At 45.5% G+C, this 22,528-nt stretch overlaps 1 protein-coding gene across 8 annotated transcripts in view; it reads right to left on the bottom strand.

Moving 5' to 3' along the window:
* The window catches only part of LOC117422639 (ena/VASP-like protein), a 57,689-nt gene that overhangs the window by 15,984 nt on the left and 19,177 nt on the right, over positions 1–22,528 (bottom strand). For 6 of the 8 annotated variants that reach the window (XM_058992088.1, XM_058992089.1, XM_058992085.1 and 3 more), the window contains exons 2-3: positions 7,265–7,433; positions 6,588–6,765 (exon numbers count right to left, since the gene is read on the bottom strand). In XM_058992088.1, the coding sequence (XP_058848071.1) occupies positions 6,588–6,765; positions 7,265–7,433 (347 nt within the window). Of the gene's footprint in view, positions 1–3,436; positions 4,032–6,587; positions 6,766–7,264; positions 7,434–10,440; positions 10,650–22,528 lie in introns of those variants that run through there. The other 2 variants (XM_058992087.1, XM_058992090.1) reach the window with 2 other exon arrangements.

Below are 22,528 nucleotides of genomic sequence, written 5' to 3'. Positions count from 1 at the left end.
AAGCATTGACATACCCACTCCCTGCTGACCATTGTGTGCTCAGTGCTCCGCTACCCTACACAGAGCTCTATACACCTGACTCGTTATTACAAACCACATGAGCCTCTGAGCTGGGATCAGGTTCCGCTGCCTGGAACTAATACCTCACTGCAGCAGGGCAGTGCTCAGCCTGCGTTAAATATTTCAGTGGAGGTCCTTCATCATAGAGACACAGCCTTCTCAGTGACCACAGTCTCCTGTGCGTTACCATATCCACACACCTCTGTGCTTTATCACATCCACACACCTCTGTGCTTTATCATATCCACACACCTCTGTGCTTTATCATATCCACACACCTCTGTGCTGTACCACACTCTCCTGTGCTTTATCATATCCACACACCTCTGTGCTTTACCATATCCACACACCTCTGTGCTTTATCATATGGACACACCTCTGTGCTTTACCATATCCACACACCTCTGTGCTTTATCATATGGACACACCTCTGTGCTTTATCATATCCACACACCTCTGTGCTGTCCCACACTCTCCTGTGCTTTATCATATCCACACACCTCTGTGCTGTCCCACACTCTCCTGTGCTTTATCATATCCACACACCTCTGTGCTGTCCCACACTCTCCTGTGCTTCATCATATCCACACAGTGTTTGTAGATTTTCTAATATATTTTGCTGGTACATGCAGTACTGTGTTAAGTTCACTTGTGGCTTCCATAGATACAAGAACAATGCCAGGCCCTCATGGTGTGAACTCAGGTTATTAAGCAAGCACCAGCAAACAAATAACCTGAGATATCACTGGAACATAGCTGGCAAGGGTTACTGTTGGGGTACCACTGCGCTTCTGAGACTGACAGTCTGACAGGAGGACAGTCATCTGAGACGCTCACATGGAAAGATCAGGGTAGAACAGGCTACAGATGCCCCAGCTACAGCACCACAAACCAGCACCACAAACCACTAGGGTATTTTTAAAAAAAAACAGCGGTGATACGCTTTATGAGATAAATGATGTGGCGAGATCACATAGTGATAACATGTTGCCATTGTGATGTCATAATGAACATTCTGGCTCCTCCTCAAAGCTCCAGTGTTTGTGTACAACCTGTGTAACCAGTGTGTGTGTGTGTGTGTGTTTATCACGTGTGTGTTACAAGGCCATTCTCCCTTGGTGTTGTAGAAGGGTAATTCATATTTGCAGATGGAAATAAAAGTGAGATCTATTATTCAATCTCAGATGTACTTGTGAGCCTTCACAGTGGATTGTAGTGCCAGCACAGAGGGACCTGCACGTCAGGATAAAGCAGGTTATTTGAGACGGCTGTGTGTTTACAGCCCCTCCCCCGCCCCCTCTGCTACACAGACCAGCACTGAGCTGAAACAAGAGCTCGCCCTAAAAGTAACTTCATCTCACCCTAGAGGTCCTCTTCCAATATGGAGAATAGGCTACTGAGTTTAATGAGAATGAGTTGCTGTGCAGTCACGCTCATGTTGCTCTTTGTGAACAGCGATTATCCCTATACACTGTGCATGGCATGGAACTGCGTGCTACAGAGTTCCACACCGCAGCCTTAGCTAAAATCTGAGCTTTATTCAAGCCAGCAGTAAAGCTGAAAAGATCTCCTCTCTCCTTTTGAATTTGCCCAGTTTAGCCTTTAAAATGGGAAGCACTTGTGATCCATGTGAATGCCCCGTGCCCCACTCTGATAACAATGGGAAGCACTTGTGATCCATGTGAATGCCCCGTGCCCCACTCTGATAACAATGGGAAGCACTTGTGATCCATGTGAATGCCCCGTGCCCCACTCTGATAACAATGGGAAGCACTTGTGATCCATGTGAATGCCCCGTGCCCCACTCTGATAACAATAGGAAGCACTTGTGATCCCTGTGAATGCCCCGTGATCCACTCTGATAACAATAGGAAGCACTTGTGATCCCTGTGAATGCCCCGTGCTCCACTCTGATAACAATGGGAAGCACTTGTGATCCCTGTGAATGCCCCGTGCCCCACTCTGATAACAATGGGAAGCACTTGTGATCCCTGTGAATGCCCCGTGCCCCACTCTGATAACAATAGGAAGCACTTGTGATCCGTGTGAATGCCCCGTGCCCCACTCTGATAACAATAGGAAGCACTTGTGATCCGTGTGAATGCCCCGTGCCCCACTCTGATAACAATGGGAAGCACTTGTGATCCCTGTGAATGCCCCGTGCCCCACTCTGATAACAATGGGAAGCACTTGTGATCCATGTGAATGCCCCGTGCCCCACTCTGATAACAATGTGAAGCACTTGTGATCCATGTGAATGCCCCGTGCCTCACTCTGATAACAATGGGAAGCACTTGTGATCCATGTGAATGCCCCGTGCCCCACTCTGATAACAATGGGAAGCACTTGTGATCCCTGTGAATGCCCCGTGCCCCACTCTGATAACAATAGGAAGCACTTGTGATCCATGTGAATGCCCCGTGCCCCACTCTGATAACAATGGGAAGCACTTGTGATCCCTGTGAATGCCCCGTGCCCCACTGTGATAACAATGGGAAGCACTTGTGATCCGTGTGAATGGCCCACTCTGATTGTCACTGATGTGGACACTGTCCGAACCTCATCTCCATTGAACTTGTTGTGCTTATTTAAATCATCACATTCCTTCATCCCAGTGTTTTGACTGGGATTGATTGAATGTGCCTGTTGTCTGTAGCTCCCTGCTCCTGGCATCCTTACTGCAGAGACAGTCCAGCAAACAGCACATTGGACTTGGAAGGGCTGGTCGTATGGGAGTTTCCACAGTGCTTTAATGCACTGTAAGGCTGTCTGTGCAGGTGAATTGTCATGGTTTATTTCTAGTGGTTACAATGGTTTTCTAGTGGAACAGTGCAATCTCTGCTAGGTGATGCATATGGCATTAACCTCCATAACACAGGAGAGATTTCCAGTGTGTTCCAGTGTGTTCTGGCTATGACCTGTGCTCTCTGTCTATAGAGAAGAGTGCTGCTGTTGCTACCGGCTGGTTGAGTGATTGCTGTAAGTGGCTGTTGAAAGGTGGTAGCGGCTGATTGTTGCTGGTGGCTTGAGTTGTCCTTTCACTAGGGCTATTGTGAGAACCTGCTGGATAGGAGCTGTGGGCTAGATTTTCAAAGCTATTTCCTGCATATGGATGTGCATGAAGGCAATTATACTGATGTTAAACAAACATGGTTGATTGTTGAAAAATACAACCTAAACACATACATATGTGGGTGTGCAGCTGGGTTATAAGACAGTCGAGTAAAACGACTGCAGGACTGCACGAGAACGGAAAGAGGAAAGGTGTGCATGTACAGCACACTATATGTATGTATATATATAGACACAGTGAATGCACACAGATCAAGATTAAATGCATGTCTTCTCTTTACAAAGGAATATATTCTGCACTTACTGCTGAGGTTGATGGTGGTGGAGATGATTCCTCTAGCACGGACTCCCTGGGCCGGTTGTCCAGGCATCTTCTCTTTTTTTAAACAAAGCAAGCAAGGTTATTTCCTCAGCTTGAGCCTGCAGAGACACGGCAGCAGGTACTCCTTTGTCTTTGTGATGAAGGACTCCCGGGAGTCCGGGGCTGAAGCTCTCATCGGGTGGAAGCAGCGTCTGAACCGATTTCTAACAGGCAGGGGAGTCCTGGGCAGCAGAGTCAGGCCAGCAGCATTCCCCTTCTCTACAGCAGCGCTGCCAAGGACTCGGAGACTCCGGGGATATTTTGGACGTGGGCTTGTCCAATGGGGGCTCCGCAGTGAGGCAGGCTGACATCGGAGCCCCTCCACCATATATGAGTCAGGGCGGGCAGAGCCAGCGGAGGGGTGAAACAGGAGAAGAGTTCTCCTGCCTCCAGTCCCCAGCCGCCAGTGCAGCCTGAGAACCAGCAGCTCTGCCTGTCACTCCTCATGTCAGTGTGGAATGGGCTGGGGATCACAGTGTATTACTGAAGGGAAACCGGAACCTGGCTATCTAAAATCATGAAACACAGGGCAGATTTCCCTGGGTAAACACAGCCAACAGACGCTGACCCAAGAACTGAGCAGCGGCTCAATATGGGGGGGGGGTACCATTGCTACTGTATTTGAAGGAGTTGTCTCGCAAATCCGAAGACATTTTAGAGCCAGCCAAAAAAAAAATAATACAATGGTGTCATCAATGAAAAACCATTACCCATGATGTGAGCTTAAAAAAAATGAGCTTCAATGAATTTGACCTGCTTCAGTTGAGTTCATCTCAACCAGGCTTGTAAACTAATCATGCAATAAAAAAAGAAACATTGACTTTATCAAGCATAAACCAAGAGCCTGTTCCAGGCCAAAAAATAAATAAAAAGAAGATAAGAAACATGCTTCCAGAATTCACAGCAGAAACCTTCACAGAGATCGGTGCTGTGTGTTTCAACCCCCCTGTAATAATGACATTCAGCAAGCTGCCCGCGCTGTGACAGGGCCTGGAAGTGCTGGCCTGGGAAAAGAAGAACCAGGCTCCTATTAATGAGAGCTGTACACAGGCACGCATGTATGAAGGAAGCTGGTGATTGAGATCAGTGCTAACTAGCCTTATTGAGATCCATTAGCCAATTCTCACACTGGCAAATCTGCTGTCACTGCCACGCATTACCAGAAGAGGGCACTGTGACAAACCTTTTTGGAGAGCCAGAAACCAAAATCTATACAGCGGTGTACTGGGAATAGTAAGGGATCCACATAGTATCGAAGCACTATATGACACTGATTGATAAATAACCCTGCTGTGTTAGCTACGGCTTCGGCAAGCACAGTCAACTCAGGAACCAGTGAGGGAGGGTCACATCTTCAACCAGCTCAAGCCGCTAAGAAACAGATCAATCCAGGAGCTAGAGAGCAGGAAAGCCTTCAGGAGCAACTCTCTTCAGATGCCATTTACTAGATACTCTTACATTCCTCTTACTACGTTATGTTAATGCACACCTCACAGCATCAGCACTCTGGATTACTGCACACCTCACAGCATCAGCACTCTGGATTACTGCACACTTCACAGCATCAGCACTCTGGATTACTGCACACCTCACAGCATCAGCACTCTGGATTACTGCACACCTCACAGCATCAGCGCTCTGGATTACTGCACACCTCACAGCATCAGCACTCTGGATTACTGCACACCTCACAGCATCAGCGCTCTGGATTACTGCACACCTCACAGCATCAGCACTCTGGATTACTGCACACCTCACAGCATCTGCACTCTGGATTACTGCACACCTCACAGCATCAGCACTCTGGATTACTGCACACCTCACAGCATCAGAACTCTGGATTACTGCACACCTCACAGCATCAGCACTCTGGATTACTGCACACCTCACAGCATCAGCACTCTGGATTACTGCACACCTCACAGCATCAGCACTCTGGATTACTGCACACCTCACAGCATCAGCACTCTGGATTACTGCACACCTCACAGCATCAGCACTCTGGATTATTGCACACCTCACAGCATCAGCACTCTGGATTACTGCACACCTCACAGCATCAGCACTCTGGATTACTGCACACCTCACAGCATCAGCGCTCTGGATTACTGCACACCTCACAGCATCAGCACTCTGGATTACTGCACACCTCACAGCATCAGCACTCTGGATTACTGCACACCTCACAGCATCAGCACTCTGGATTACTGCACACCTCACAGCATCAGCGCTCTGGATTACTGCACACCTCACAGCATCAGCACTCTGGATTACTGCACACCTCACAGCATCAGCGCTCTGGATTACTGCACACCTCACAGCATCAGCACTCTGGATTACTGCACACCTCACAGCATCAGCACTCTGGATTACTGCACACCTCACAGCATCAGCGCTCTGGATTACTGCACACCTCACAGCATCAGCACTCTGGATTACTGCACACCTCACAGCATCAGCACTCTGGATTACTGTACACCTCACAGCATCAGCACTCTGGATTACTGCACACCTCACAGCATCAGCACTCTGGATTACTGCACACCTCACAGCATCAGCACTCTGGATTACTGCACACCTCACAGCATCAGCACTCTGGATTACTGCACACCTCATAGCATCAGCACTCTGGATTACTGCACACCTCACAGCATCAGCACTCTGGATTACTGCACACCTCACAGCATCAGCACTCTGGATTACTGCACACCTCACAGCATCAGCACTCTGGATTACTGCACACCTCATAGCATCAGCACTCTGGATTACTGCACACCTCACAGCATCAGCACTCTGGATTACTGCACACCTCACAGCATCAGCACTCTGGATTACTGCACACCTCACAGCATCAGCACTCTGGATTACTGCACACCTCACAGCATCAGCACTCTGGATTACTGCACACCTCACAGCATCAGCACTCTGGATTACTGCACACCTCACAGCATCAGAACTCTGGATTACTGCACACCTCACAGCATCAGCACTCTGGATTACTGCACACCTCACAGCATCAGCACTCTGGATTACTGCACACCTCATAGCATCTGCAGCACCCTGCTCTTAAACTGTAAAGCTGTGACGCTGTTACCTCCATCCTGGGTGCTCAGCACATTGAGAGCGAACAGCATGGCGTTGGAGAAGGTGGTGGCCTCCTCCTTGCTGGCGAAGTTCAGCCCGTAGACCTGCCTCGCGTCACGCCACTGATGGAAGGTGGGGGTCGCCTGGTTGTACTTCAGTCCTTTCACAATGGAATAGTTTATAACTACCTGAAATCAGGAGGGAAAGGGAAGGTGAGTCTGTGTGCTGTAACATGCGTCACACCTGGAGGTTCAAGACATGCATTCTACTAAAGAAGCTACATTTAAACTATTAGGACCATAGTGTAAAACAAAATACTTATCATGAAATAGTAGTTAGCCAGTAGAAGCACAACTAATGAAGTGTCCCTGAAAATAACATCCATAACTATTAAACTCTCAATAGTAGTGAATTTATTAAAAGATATTGACACATGGTTTGACTAGAACTCTTTCTCAATGTCATAAGACTTGAGAAAGACTTCTGCAAATGTTTTGACTAGAATTGAAGACATTGAGAAAGACTTCTAGTCAAAACATTTGCACATTGTGAAAGACTTCTGGTTGAAATGTTTTGCAGAATCATGGACACTGAGACAGACTTCTTTTGGAAACGTCTCTCCTTGCTTATTGAGTTTCTAAACCCCCTCAGTAGGGGGCGCCCCAGTGCCATAGTGCTGGCGCTCACTTGCTGGTCCTGCAGCTTGACCCCCACCACACGGAAGGTGTTGTTGGCAGTGTTGTGGTAGATGTTGATCCGGCTGAACCCCTGCTGGCCTGGTTTGATTGGCACCCATTTCTTACTGGTATCATCGTAGACCATGACAGAGGCCCGAGCCTGGCAAATACTCTGCTCACTGGAGGAGAGAGAAGAGAGGAGAGAGGAGGACATGAGACACAGCCCGTCACTACTATATTAAAATAAAGCAAAGCATCACGACAGCCTGAGCGTAAGATATGCTATACATGGCTGTGTGCATTAACCATCAGTCAGCACTTGATTTATGTACCCCTATTAAAAGCTAGACTAGGCTGTTTCATTATACCATGTCTTATACCTTCATGAATTCTGTACAAAAAGAACTGGAACAGCTTTTGTGTAGCACAGGATAATAACACAGAGCAGGTAAATAAAGGATAACCCCTTTGTAAAATGATAGTGCCTGGACCTGCTGCAGGGAGCTGTCTTTAATGACTTCTTGTCATCTGTACCACACTAGCCCGTGCTTTACAATGCTTTACAACGCTTACCATGATTTCCCTATGCTCTGTGTAACAGGCAGTGTTGTGTGATGGAGGGGTAGACAGAGAGACCGTCGTGATGTTACGACACGGGCAGGAAAACCACAAAATCAGAAGCGTTCTGGAATGCTGCTGTTTGGAGTCAACACAGAACATTGTAAATAAACCTCCAGAGTGGGAACACAGCGTGACCAATGCACTAATAAGACATGCAAAAACAGACTGAGCTGTCGCTTGGCAAGGAGGGCAGTCTGAAATACATTCACAGAAGGAAGCAGAAGGAAAGAAACTTTAGAAGCAACAGAAGAGGAAGGAATGCGCAGTGTTTACTGCATGTACAGAATCAAACCGTTCTGGAATCGGAAGAGGAAGGAATGTGCAGTGTTTACTGCATGTACAGAATCAAACCGTTCTGGAATCGGAAGAGGAAGGAATGTGCAGTGTTTACTGCATGTACAGAATCAAACCGTTCTGGAATCGGAAGAGGAAGGAATGCGCAGTGTTTACTGCATGTACAGAATCAAACCGTTCTGGAATCGGAAGAGGAAGGAATGCGCAGTGTTTACTGCATGTACAGAATCAAACCGTTCTGGAATCGGAAGAGGAAGGAATGCGCAGTGTTTACTGCATGTACAGAATCAAACCGTTCTGGAATCGAAACAAACAGTTTGTCAACTGAGAGTTTTGAAAGCTTTGGTTTTGCTCTGTTGTGTGGGCATGCTTTCTGAAAAAAAGTTTGTTTTTTTTTAAACGGAAGAGCACAGGAAATGCAGTTAGACAGTAACTCAGAAATCATATTTAGCCATTGGTCAGAATAGAACTGCATTCAAAACCGTTTTAAAATTATAAGGCAACTAATTATGTTTTGATCATAGAATGTTGAATTTAGGCAAACAAAATACAATAAAAAGGCAGAGCTAGGAAACTGCTGAGGATAGTTTGATGAGGGCATTCGCGAGGCTGTACACTGTATACACTGTATTTACTGCAGTGAGTTTGAGAGACTGTACACTGTATACACTGTATTTACTGCAGTGAGTTTGAGAGACTGTACACTGTATACACTGTATTTACTGCAGTGAGTTTGAGAGACTGTACACTGTATACACTGTATTTACTGCAGTGAATTCGCGAGACTGTACACTGTATACACTGTATTTACTGCAGTGAGTTTGAGAGACTGTACACTGTATACACTGTATTTACTGCAGTGAATTTTGGGCACAGATTTTAAACAAAAAAAAAACAACTTGTGAGTCTCTTGATACTCTTGACTTGCTCAGCTGAATTAAATCTTAAATGCGGACCCTGTAAACCACACAGCACGACTAAGAATAACCAGCACACAGCACGACTAGCTTCAAGGCTGCTGGTACCCAGATGCACCTCAGTAAGTAAAGTTACACTAAACAGGAGACAGGAAACCACACTGCTGTGGAGGGACCTGCACGGTGAAGCAGCACACACTTCTGGATCGCTGTCCGTCACACGACTGATTCATTGATTATGCAAATAAGATCCTTGACATGTATGAGATTTAGTTACTCAGTTTTAATTAAATGGTTCATGTTCTGCTCTCTGATACAGGATGCTTTTGTTGTGATTGTCTCTGAGGGTGCAGATCAGTGCAGGAGGCAGACACACACAGTCCTGGAAGAGGGATTCCTCAAGGCTGTCTGTGGACGAGGCTTTGATCTCCAGTTTTGCATTGGGAGGTTTGGGGCAGCCACACTGCTGATAGATAGCATCAGCGTGCTACCACCAGTAAAATCCCAAACTTCTCATCAGCAAATCTGTCTTTAACACAGGCGGAGGCATTGGCTGACACATCCGCCAACTTGAAAGGTACGGGCAAACTGGAAATGGGAGCTTTTGTGAACAAAATCAAAATGTACCAAGGGGCATAAAGGGAAACGTCATATCTGATCGAATGGTATGTAAACATGTGCACGGGGAAAGAAAATCTGTATCACTGTTAAACCAAAGTGCCAGTGAAATGTGACACCACCTGTAACTGAACTTTACAGAGAGAATCATAGAACACAGCCGTGTACCAACTATTAGGATCAATAAAATACCCACTATTGAACTTGACCCTGAGAATTGCTGAATACAGTGTGAAGCCAATATCTCGATGTGTTAGGTCTTAAAAATGATTCCGACATGGCAGGTATCATAGGTGACAGGTGAAAGTGAAGGGTGCCGTTAGGTATTCACTGAAAATATGAAGTTGTAATCTGAAATTCTATATGGATATTAGATATGGATATTAGATGTGCAGATTATTACAAGCTCCACTCACAGGGATGCTTGTATAATAGGACCATTATATATGAGCATTAGAAAAACAATACATGTTATAATAATCTAATAAAGTATGTCATAATACTCACTTTCAGAATCAGTCAATACTGTCTGATAATGACCTTCAGTTAGTCATATCAAGATAAGACCACTTCTTGCACTGTGATAATCAGTAATGCACAGGACCTTTTTTATTATTTTACTGGAAGCCTACAGGCTGCACAACAGTAAAAAGAAAAGTCAAAAAAAGAAAATGCGCGCTGTGATATCTCGACTGCTGGTCCGACTTCTCAAAAGTGCGGTGAAAATGTTACTTACCGAGGTGCCATTGTGCCCTGAACCGCTGGCAAACGCTTCCTCTAGAAGGGGAATACCATGTGTATAGATAGATATAGATATAGCTCATGGAGAACTACAAGCAGAGCTGAAGATCACTCTCAGACCTTGAGCTTACTGGAAGGATGTGGCTATTGCAGCCTAGCTTTACTTTGTTAAAAAAAAAATGTATTATTAAAAGACAGGAAACACAACAGGAAACATGTCATGTTTAAAAACCAAAACTATAGGTTCAAGAAGCGTGTTAAACACTCTGTGCTCATTCGAACGGCACCAGCTTCACTGCATGTCTCTTAACTTCAACACTCTTTCATGAGACCCAATCTCAAAGGCCAAGGTTAGAAACTCACACAAGCCCTGCTGCTGCACCCAGTCCTGGGTTTAGAAACTCACACGAGCCCTGCTGCTGCACCCATACCTGGGTTTAGAAACTCACACGAGCCCTGCTGCTGCACCCAGTCCTGGGTTTAGAAACTCACACGAGCCCTGCTGCTGCACCCAGTCCTGGGTTTAGAAACTCACACGAGCCCTGCTGCTGCACCCAGTCCTGGGTTTAGAAACTCACACGAGCCCTGCTGCTGCACCCAGTCCTGGGTTTAGAAACTCACACGAGCCCTGCTGCTGCACCCAGTCCTGGGTTTAGAAACTCACACGAGCCGTGCTGCTGCACCCAGTCCTGGGTTTAGAAACTCACACGAGCCCTGCTGCTGCACCCAGTCCTGGGTTTAGAAACTCACACGAGCCCTACTGCTGCACCCAGTCCTGGGTTTAGAAACTCACACGAGCCCTGCTGCTGCACCCAGTCTTGGGTTTAGAAACTCACACGAGCCCTGCTGCTGTACCCAGTCCTGGGTTTAGAAACTCACACGAGCCCTGCTGCTGCACCCAGTCCTGGGTTTAGAAACTCACATGAGCCCTGCTGCTGCACCCAGTCCTGGGTTTAGAAACTCATCTCAATAAAATCTATTATTAATATTGAAATGATCAGGAGCCAGGAGTTTGAGCAGGGTTAGAAACTCTCACTAGCCCTGCCGCTGCTGCACCCAGTCCTGGGGTTCAGAACTCCCATCAATTTATTATATTATTTCAAGGATTCCATATCCAGGAGTTTGAGCAACCTCTGTTAAATTGTCCCTTCCCTTATAGCTGCAAGAACAACTCCTAACAGTCAACCTGCAGATGCAGACGGGACTCATTCAAGTGTGATCAGTTCTTTCAGAGCAGATTTAGCTAGGGCCTGATTGTTCAAAGTCCTGGCCCCTGTTCATTTCAATAATATACATACACAAGGTTGAGTTTCTAAACTCAGGACTGTGAGCAGGGCGACTGGAAGCTTCTAACCCTGCCTGAACTTCAGCCAACTTTCACATCCCTCTGTTCTTTTTTTATTTGTTTTTGCAAAGGTTTGTTCTTCTCCACTATCACGTCTCCCATGTTCTCCTGATACAGGCAGTTACATTGTAACAAAGACAAACTGTAACACAGACTTGCTTACCGATTCCAGTCATGGGATAACCATGCACCAGAACCTTGTCAGGTGAGGAGACGAGGGACTCCAGGAATAATATCAGTAACAGTTCTCTAAACGAGCGCACCTTATAAACAGCACCATGCTGTATTTCCACAGACACACAAGACCCACGGCTGGCACCCTCCTTCATTTACACAAAACAAGCCTGTTTGTCTGCTTCAATTCCTTTCCCTGGCTCTGTTCACAGAGCAGACAGGACATTGCAGTATTCTGGGTAGCCTGAGGTTGCTGGACTATTAATAATTGTGGCCTCCAGTTCTATCTGCAGAATCACAGCACTGTACCTCACAGGCAGCTGCACACAGCATGAATCACAGGATGACGTCTGCAAACAGAAATGAATTTCACCAGCACTGAAACAAACCCTCCTTTCTGCAGAGAGACAATCATTCTAGCTGCCTTCCTCCATATTATAACTTTGTGTGGCTTTCTCTTCTCTTCTGAAGGAACTATGAAAGGGAGCACTCGCTGTAACAACTATATCCACAGACACATAATGCTGCAAGATATATCTAGCATAAAATGATGTCTGAATTATTTTAGCAAGTACAGCAAATATATTGCACGTTTCTACAAACTATCCCACCTTCCAGCTTTCCAAGCCTCCCCGGGACTCTGCGGCTCTGGGACGTATTTTCAAAGTGTTTAATTAACTCCTTTTTTAAACAGGTAAAACACCTATTTATTGATTGTATTAACAAAACTAGAACCTATCAACTAAGTAACAAAATCCAAGTTTGTAAACTCCTTGTCCAGGTTTCCTGTCTGTTTAACTGTCGTATTCCTGGCACACTGTATCCAGCCATTCTGAACCCTCAGTGCTTCACACAGCAGACCTCAGTGCCAGTCTGGGATTGGTGTATGTGGTCATGCAGCTGCACTGATGAATGTCAGTGTGCAGGGGAGGGGGCTGCTCAGTGTAGCTATCATTTAAATCAACATATTTATTTGTTTTAAGGTCTCCAGCAGTGGAGAAAGAGTCCAATTAAAACAGATACTACACAGTCTAATTTTAGTTCTGCACACGGGACCGAATTTGTTTTTCTAATTAGTGAAAGCACTTTGCTTTCACATCCTCCTCTCCCTCTCATGAAATAACTCAGCAGGGTTCTTTCACAGGGTTTATCTGAACTGCTATAACACACAGTATATATATACCATAAAGCATTACTTCACTTCACTTCACCTTTCTCTTATATTACCATGGATTACAAAAGTACACATTTATCCATATAGATGCATTGGAGGCAATCTGCCGGCACATATTCACTGAAGTGTGTGCCAGGCAGGCTGCAGGCACAGCTCGGGCTATCCTTTGGTCTAAATGCTGAAACTTGAGCGCGAGATGCAGCTTGTATATCAGCTTCAACTTCTGTATACAGGAGAGTAAAAAACTGACCATGAAGGGGCTTCTGTATACATATACATGAAGGGACTGCCAAGCCCACTGAAATACTAGAACAACACCTTGGGATACCTGTAACGTCTGAGCTTTTGACTTTCTATTAACAATCAGCACAGCGGGGATCATAACCGTCAGCTAGCAGCTGGAAAGAGATGCCAAGCCCAGAGTCCTCTGGTCGTGCTGATACAGTCACTGGCTATTTTTACAGAGGCAGGAAATTATAGTTCCTCTTTTTGATACAAAATAACTTGTGAGAACATCATCTGACAAGATGAAAGCATACTTCTTATGGAACTAAAAGCAGTCTTAAAAAAAATAACAATAAAAAAAAAAATATATATATATATATATATATATATATATATATATATATATATATATATATATATATATATATATATATTAACTATTCCCTTTAGATCCAAGGTGTGCAACCAAATTTTTATCACGGGCTGCATATCCAGAAAACTAGTTAAACCTAAAGTGACCAGCGGGCAAAAATGTACAAAACAATTGAAAACAAAGCATTAATATCGCACTGTTATACCATATACACATGCATTGCACAATAATACAAAGCAAATGAAATATCTACTCGCTGAAGCAGTATTTATTTTAGCAGATGAGTTGTTCAGCTGTAGCAGGCAGCAACGCAGTAAAAGTCCCAGGGCAGCGACGTCAGCTCCCTAGCAACAAGCCTCCTACGATGGGAATGGGTTCTTTGAATGCAGAGGGTTTGTGCATTTAAGAAAGGAGAGGAAGACTCATTAAATGAGTTGGAGTGCTGCTTTATATGCAAAAAATTAGAAAAAGCAAGTCAAAAAATCTTTACGCTATAAAATGAAATGAACACACTGTCGGGCCGCTGGCAGACGAGAACGGGCCGTGGGTTGCGTGCCCCTGATCGAGATTTTTTTAAACAACATCTTTGTTTAAAGAAATATGCTGTCGTTTTGGGCGTTCGTTCATGTATTTTAAAAGCCTGCTGTATGTTTCAAGTGCTTAGGCCTACATGTGTTGATGTCTTCTATTAAAATCTATTTCCATGACTCACACTGTGTCTCTAAACCTACACATCATGCAGTCTGCACATTGCTTACAGAGATTGTTTTTTTCATTGAAGTCCAAGGTGAATCACAGAATGAATGTGAATCCTAGAAACAGACTATAAAGGTTAACATTAGTCAAGCACATTAGTCAAGCATGAGTTAATCCTTTTAAATAGATGCACACACGGTCTGACGCGCTACACATTCTTCTTTATTTTATGGTTTTCCTGCAAGGATGATGGCAATTTGCATAAAGCTTCACGTGTCATTTCTCCAGCCTGTTCAGTGCCACTGCATTAAGTCACATTCAGCCTGAGGCTGGCCTGCATTGCAGAATCCAAGGGCACGAATCAGAGTGCTAGTGATCTTGACATGTCCGCTGCATAGAGCAGCCCTGGTGCTGCCAGAAGGCAACCTGTCAACCTTCCTAAAGATCACAGAGAGCAGACCCAGCAAAGCATGCCTCCTGGTATCATACTGCATGCTTATGTCATGGATAATTCATGAATGCAAACGGTGCAGTCCTCCACATGGGCACGTGACCCGGCACACTTAGCAGCTTCCCTTCCATAAAGATCAAGTCAGATAATCCTGGACTCATTATTAGCTTGCACAGCCACGTTCTGTCAGGGCATTCCCTTTGAATATTGACCTGGAACCTGGGATAAGACTACGTCTTCAAATCCGCTGTGGAGTCTGGAAACATCCCCCAAGCGGGGGCTCGAGCAGCTTCACTGATTCCTGTTGAATTAGCAGCAGCAGCAGCAGCAGCAAACTCAATGCGTAATCAGTCATACGGTTCATTACAAGAGGAAAAACAAACTTCTTTAGACAAACCAAAGGTTGTCTTGTTCTATTGTTCTGTGCTGTGCAGTATTGTGAGACACAGTAGAGAATACATGTAATACACTGCATTCATTACATACATTTTACAATATTTAAAAATAGGGACAACTTTAAAAAGAAACTTAAACAAGGTTCTGCAAAAATGCTTTTTTTGTTTGTTTTTATTACACAATGTATTGGATAGCATAGAGAACTGCTACAATATGCAGAATTCTATCTAAAATCAATGTGATTATACAGCAGCTATTCCCCTTTAGTAATACAATGTAATATATTGAGGATCTAAAGGGGCCCTGGCTCCTGTCTGCTCACACATCAATTATCCTCTAAGCAAACTACATTATCATGGCAGATTACACAATCAGTAATTCTGCTACGCAGCCAAAGCTGGGAAAATGAATAATGAATGATGTGTCTTTGATAAAGCTGCTGGATAAAACAGAGGCAAATGCTGAACCACTTACTGGATTAATCACCTGGCCAGTTACATGGTGCTGGGATTTGATTTGCGTTATACAGTACGCACACACACACACACGCGTGTGTATATTCCAGGTTGCATGCTTACACAAGAACCTTATTTACTTCAGGCAGCTACTCCAGATGGTCTACTAGCAATGTCTGTGGATGACAGATTCATTGCGATTCTGGTGAGTCTATTGACTGAAGCTCAGCTGGCAGAGTGCCTGTGCTGTAAACAGGGGACCTGCCTTGCCTCCCCAGTCAGACCACGTTCTCGCAGAGGTTCAAAAATAAATCGGATTCTCTGCGTATCTCTCACCCCGTCTCTCCACTGAACTGCAGAACACTAGAGGGGTCTGAGCTCAGCTGATGCTTTCAAACAGTCCTATTAGATCTGCAGTCTTAATTAAACCATCAATCGTTGTGGTTTTCTAGGACTCGGTCCCTCGGGTTAGCTTCAATCTAACTGCAGCTCGCGTGTCCCCAGTGCATTTCCACCTGCCTTCCACTTTAACACAACTGTAAGGAATTCATCTGGGTTTTCCACTCTGCTATGTGCACTTGGTTTGGGATGACGATACCGCAGCTCACACTGCAATGCTTTAAGTACAAATGTATTATTTATCTGAAGGATCTGAAATGCTTTAGCTAATTCAGGCTTTGCCCATATATGCAGTTGCCCTTGATATCGCTGGGAGAGGGTATGCGATGCAGGTCGCTGTGTTCTGTGCTCAGTATGTTGTGAGTTACAGCTGTGTTAGAGGTTATGCAGTTGTCCTTGATATCGCTGGGAGAGGGTATGTGATGCAGGTCGCTGTGTTCTGTGCTCAATATGTTGTGAGTTACAGCTGCGTTAGAGGTTATGCAGTTGCCCTTGATATCGCTGGGAGAGGGTATGTGATGCAGGTCGCTGTGTTCTGTGCTCAATATGTTGTGAATTACAGCTGTGTTAGAGCAGATTGTTGCATTTGTGTGTAAAGAACCCTAAAGCTCAAGGGGAATCTGTTAAACTCAGGTCCTAATCTTTTTACATATATTTTTTTCTATTAGCTTTTGCACTTCACTTTGCTTTGAGGATACACAGCAGAGTAAGCGGCTGTGGGAAGCGGCACAGGTCCTGAAATACATGCGAGGGAAGCTGAATAGAGAACTTGCTTCGATGGGGCTGCCAGAAATGTTTAGCAAAACAACGCTTATCTACTGCCCTTGAAACCGCCCTGCCTCAAACTGAAACACTACGTTTTAAAAGAGCAAGACTGTTCTGTATCGTATGCATCTTTAGTGGAGCCACATGTCTACATCCACTAAACTTTGTTGAGACTCGAGGCTGCGCACTTCAGCGCCAGTCTCTATATCTCATTATGTTCTGCTGGAATACTCTTAATATGAACATGCACAATGACCAAAACAACTGCATCCGAAGCTGAAAAGGGACATTAATACTACAGTACAGTATACAGTCTAAATGATGCAATTAGAAAGTGTTTACAATTGTCCCTGTTATTTTAAACAATTGATTAAAAGACATGTGGTGGTTAGCAATGTGCAGTGAAACAGCATCGCACCCCAGATTGAAGCACACGGAGCACTAATGAATGGGGACAGACAGACTGACATGATGGTGGTGATGACATGACAAACAGACAGTATTCTGACTACAACAGTGGAGTGTGCTGTGTTTGACTCAGTAGCTCCCTCTGCTGCTCCGCTGGGGCAGTGTCTGGTCTATATTTTGCATGCCTGTCCCGGTCACTATTTATGTCCCCCATGAAAAATAATTTCAGAAAAGTCACACAGCACTCAACACACTTCAGAGTTAGAAATGGGGCAGCAGTGTGGAGTAGTGGTTAGGGCTCTGGACTCTTGACCGGAGGGTCGTGGGTTCAATCCCAGGTGGGGGGGACACTGCTGCTGTACCCTTGAGCAAGGTACTTTACCTAGATTGCTCCAATAAAAACCCAACTGTATAAATGGGGAATTGTATGTAAAAATAATGTAATTGTATGTAAAAATAATGTGATATCTTGTAACAATTGTAAGTCGCCCTGGATAAGGGCGTCTGCTAAGAAATAAATAATAATAATAGAAATCACAGGGACAAACTGTGCCAGAACACAAGACACTACATCAAATAAATACAGAAACAAATACACGAATAAAACAGGGGATTCAAGCTTTTATTTAGACCAGTAATCATTTCAGTGAAACAAATCTCTGGATGTGTGGGAACAGAATTTCTTTTTGCTGACCTCAGTGCTGTGAGGTTTAGGATTATGGTGAGGATTTCCAGACGATCATTAACTTGTTCCAGTTTTAACCCTGCATTCCCCAGGACTGAGCTCCCCTTTGGAAGGTCTGTAATCTCTGACAGGAGACAGTTTAAATGAGAAGGCAGCTGTAACACAGAGTCGCTGATGGGATCTCCACGCCGCTCCGCAGAAGGTGCTGCTTTCTTTCTATTTTTTGACGCATGTTAGTTTTCGCATTTTTCCATTTTTTTTCTTCTTTTCCTATTCTAAATCCTACCCTGTTAGCAAATGTTCAACCAAAAAAAAAAGAAACCCTTCTAATTTACAGGGAAACTGTCTTTGCAATTAGGAAGCTAAAATGCAGGGACGATGAACAATGTATGCATGCAGTAAAATCTACCAGGGCTCTTTACGGACAGTGGAAAAAAAATAGAAAAGGGTCGAGATCATATGATCAGTTATCTCAGGATCTCGACATAACACATTTTTATCTGTTTTTTTTTTTCCATGTCCTCAATGAGCTACCATGTATGGGTTTTTTATAACTTTATTTTATATATAAACCATGAAGAAATCAGCCCTTCCAATTCCAAGCATGGAAGAGTTAAACAGAACTAAAGAACAAAGTAAAAAATAGTTCCATTCCATTGGGAAGTTCTTATGGGTGAAGCGTTCTGTGATAAGGGAGATTCTTCTCTGATCCGTGGCATCCACACCAGCCTCTCAGCAATGGCAGATGCTGGGCTGTCGATCAGGCTTTACTGTAACTCAATTGCTTTTTGTTTTTTTACGTCACATCACATTACTTCTGATTACATGGTGACAATGTAAAGCAGAACCTTTAAATAAATGAAATACGTTAAATAAACAGGCTAAAAAATTCCTAAAAGAACACCTGTGAAAATGAGTCTCAAGGTTTCTATCCTGGTTAAATCTCCCTGCGCCATTCACAGAAGCCTCCCTCCAGCTGTGCAGGGCGCTGGAACCCGAGTCCACAGCCTCCATGTGAGTGGGAATGCCCAGTGTTCTCGGCGGAACGTTGCTCTTATTATCATTCCGCTCACTCTCCATCCCCAGCTTCATGACTCACACAGGGTGCACGGCTTTCTCTGCACACCTCCAGCTTTCTGAGCTGATCCGCCCATTATTAACGACCCCGTCTGGATCTCTGTGTGTTTCTCGCACGCTCGTCTCCAGATGCTGCTGTTCGTTTCTTTTTTTTTTTTTTATCTAAACAGAGAGACTGATCTTCATCACACATCTCTGTGTCAGGGCGTGCTGCAGCTGTTTGCCGCCATTGTCAGCCATTCATGAGAAACAGGGACGTGGTAGAAAATGACAGTCATCAACAAGCCATTGCAACAATCCAACGCTTTTTAAAAGAACATGAAGAAGAGGCCCCTCGAATGTGTACCGACATACGCATGGGTGTCCTAAGTGTAGGAAACACATATAATCAGTCTGGCATTGAATTCATCAACCGCATCAAGCCTCTTCAGACACTCTGATTGCTCCGATTCACAAGTACAGATTTTTCATGCATGTCAATATTTTCTTGATGCCCGTTAGCTTTTGCTGATTGCAAACTAGAAAGAGGTTATTTGATTCTTTCTATTTCAGTCATCTGCTTTAGAAGTATGCATCCACTTATTTCAAGGTGATTTCATTGAAACCTTGCTCTGAGCCTAAAAAAGATGTAACAGTCATCTCTGCATAACCAGACCACAGTTATACCCTTGAAGACACAGTAACCTATTTCCACAAATCCAGTGAGGATCACTCGCAGACGCAAGAAGCTAATCTTAAGAAACGATCTGTCAGTTTTCTTTAGTGAGTCTCCTTGAGCTGTAGCCTCTGAACAAGCTGCACCGAACTCTGACACTCTTGCTAAAAAAAGAAAATAATGAAAGCCTATGTTCTGTCCAGACGAGAATGATTCTAATGCGTAGAGGTAGACAAGGCACGCAACGTGCCAGAATTTGACATGCAGGGCTTGACAGTGTCGAGAGACAGCCTCCTTACTGCTGCACAGAGCCCCAGGGCAGAGTACGCTTCCACCTCGCAGCTCCTGGTGACAGTAGAAGCTGAAACAGAAGATGGAGGCTGGGGGCTGTGAGCCATACTGCCCCCACCCCCTCACCACTGACGTCACATCTTTTCCCTCCGGGACACGGGCCATGCTTGTCGTGGTACAGTAGGAAGTCTCCAGCTCTCCCTATCCCCCTGGCCCCCTAATTAAATCATCACAATGTTACACGGAGCAAAGTGAAGACCCCCAAAATGAAATGTGATGCCTGATGCATTCATTTGCTAGCTATCATCAGGTATGTACATAATCTGGCTGCAGCTTGACCCTTATGCTTTGGCCTGCAGTCTCGCCATGGCGCCGTACTGTAGCACCGTGGATTGCGATCTCGTCAGAGCTCAGGAGCTGAACAGGGCTGGGCATGCTCTGTGCATGGATGGGTGACCAGGGCTGGGCATGCTCTGTGCATGGATGGGTGACCAGGGCTGGGCATGCTCTGTGCATGGATGGGTCACCAGGGCTGGGCATGCTCTGTGCATGGATGGGTCACCAGGGCTGGGCATGCTCTGTGCATGGATGGGTGACCAGGGCTGGGCATGCTCTGTGCATGGATGGGTGACCAGGGCTGGGCATGCTCTGTGCATGGATGGGTCACCAGGGCTGGGCATGCTCTGTGCATGGATGGGTCACCAGGGCTGGGCATGCTCTGTGCATGGATGGGTGACCAGGGCTGGGCATGCTCTGTGCATGGATGGGTCACCAGGGCTGGGCATGCTCTGTGCATGGATGGGTGGCCAGGGCTGGGCATGCTCTGTGCATGGATGGGTGAACAGGGCTGGGCATGCTCTGTGCATGGATGGGTGACCAGGGCTGGGCATGCTCTGTGCATGGATGGGTGACCAGGGCTGGGCATGCTCTGTGCATGGATGGGTCACCAGGGCTGGGCATGCTCTGTGCATGGATGGGTCACCAGGGCTGGGCATGCTCTGTGCATGGATGGGTGACCAGGGCTGGGCATGCTCTGTGCATGGATGGGTCACCAGGGCTGGGCATGCTCTGTGCATGGATGGGTGGCCAGGGCTGGGCATGCTCTGTGCATGGATGGGTGAACAGGGCTGGGCATGCTCTGTGCATGGATGGGTGACCAGGGCTGGGCATGCTCTGTGCATAGATGGGTCACCAGGGCTGGGCATGCTCTGTGCATGGATGGGTGACCAGGGCTGGGCATGCTCTGTGCATGGATGGGTGACCAGGGCTGGGCATGCTCTGTGCATGGATGGGTGAACAGCTGTGCACTTGCTATGGGACGTGTTGTTGGTGGCTCCAGGATTAGTTTACAGTCCTGCACACTGGAATCAACAGGACCGGCAGACATGTGACACTTGAAACATCAGCCTCCAGATAAATACCATGACAGCTCTATTCCTGAGCGCTCTCAGGCTCTCACTGATTGTGTGTATGCAGTATAAACACCACACAGATAGATGACAGCTCTATTCCTGTGTGCTCTCAGGCTCTCACTGATTGTGTGTATGCAGTATAAACACCACACAGAAAGATGACAGCTCTATTCCTGAGCGCTCTCAGGCTCTCACTGATTGTGTGTATGCAGTATAAACACCACACAGATAGATGACAGCTCTATTCCTGAGCGCTCTCAGGCTCTCACTGATTGTGTGTATGCAGTATAAACACCACACAGATAGATGACAGCTCTATTCCTGAGCGCTCTCAGGCTCTCATTGATTGTGTGTATGCAGTATAAACACCACACAGAAAGATGACAGCTCTATTCCTGAGCGCTCTCAGGCTCTCACTGATTGTGTGTATGCAGTATAAACACCACACAGAAAGATGACAGCTCTATTCCTGAGCGCTCTCAGGCTCTCACTGATTGTGTGTATGCAGTATAAACACCACACAGATAGATGACAGCTCTATTCCTGAGCGCTCTCAGGCTCTCATTGATTGTGTGTATGCAGTATAAACACCACACAGAAAGATGACAGCTCTATTCCTGAGCGCTCTCAGGCTCTCACTGATTGTGTGTATGCAGTATAAACACCACACAGAAAGATGACAGCTCTATTCCTGAGCGCTCTCAGGCTCTCACTGATTGTGTGTATGCAGTATAAACACCACACAGATAGAGATCTCTGAATTATTATTGCCCCAGATTAGCTTCTTTGGAGTAAATACAAAATAGTCCGTCCATAATCAATTCAGCTACAATACACTCTGCAAATAAAACATCTTAATAAGCACATTTCCACCATTTCTGCACTGGCTGTACCCACAAAGCCATTGAATGCAATCACTAAGCGTATGTGTGGTGCAGATTTATTGCTTACTGCTGAATTGCTCTCGACTCCCAGCAATCTGCCTAAAAGAAACAGCTTCAGCTGGCAGCGTCTGGCTATTGTGCAATTCTTCTATTGAAAACACAAGTTTCTAACCCGTTTGCACAGGCGCGTTTTACACATACAGTAAAGAAAGGAAGCA

The sequence above is a fragment of the Acipenser ruthenus genome, chromosome 18 (assembly GCF_902713425.1).
Source record: "Acipenser ruthenus chromosome 18, fAciRut3.2 maternal haplotype, whole genome shotgun sequence".
Classification (NCBI taxonomy): Eukaryota; Metazoa; Chordata; class Actinopteri; order Acipenseriformes; family Acipenseridae; genus Acipenser; species Acipenser ruthenus.
Note: the sequence above shows the minus strand (reverse complement) of the source record. Positions and strands in the feature narration are given on the sequence as shown.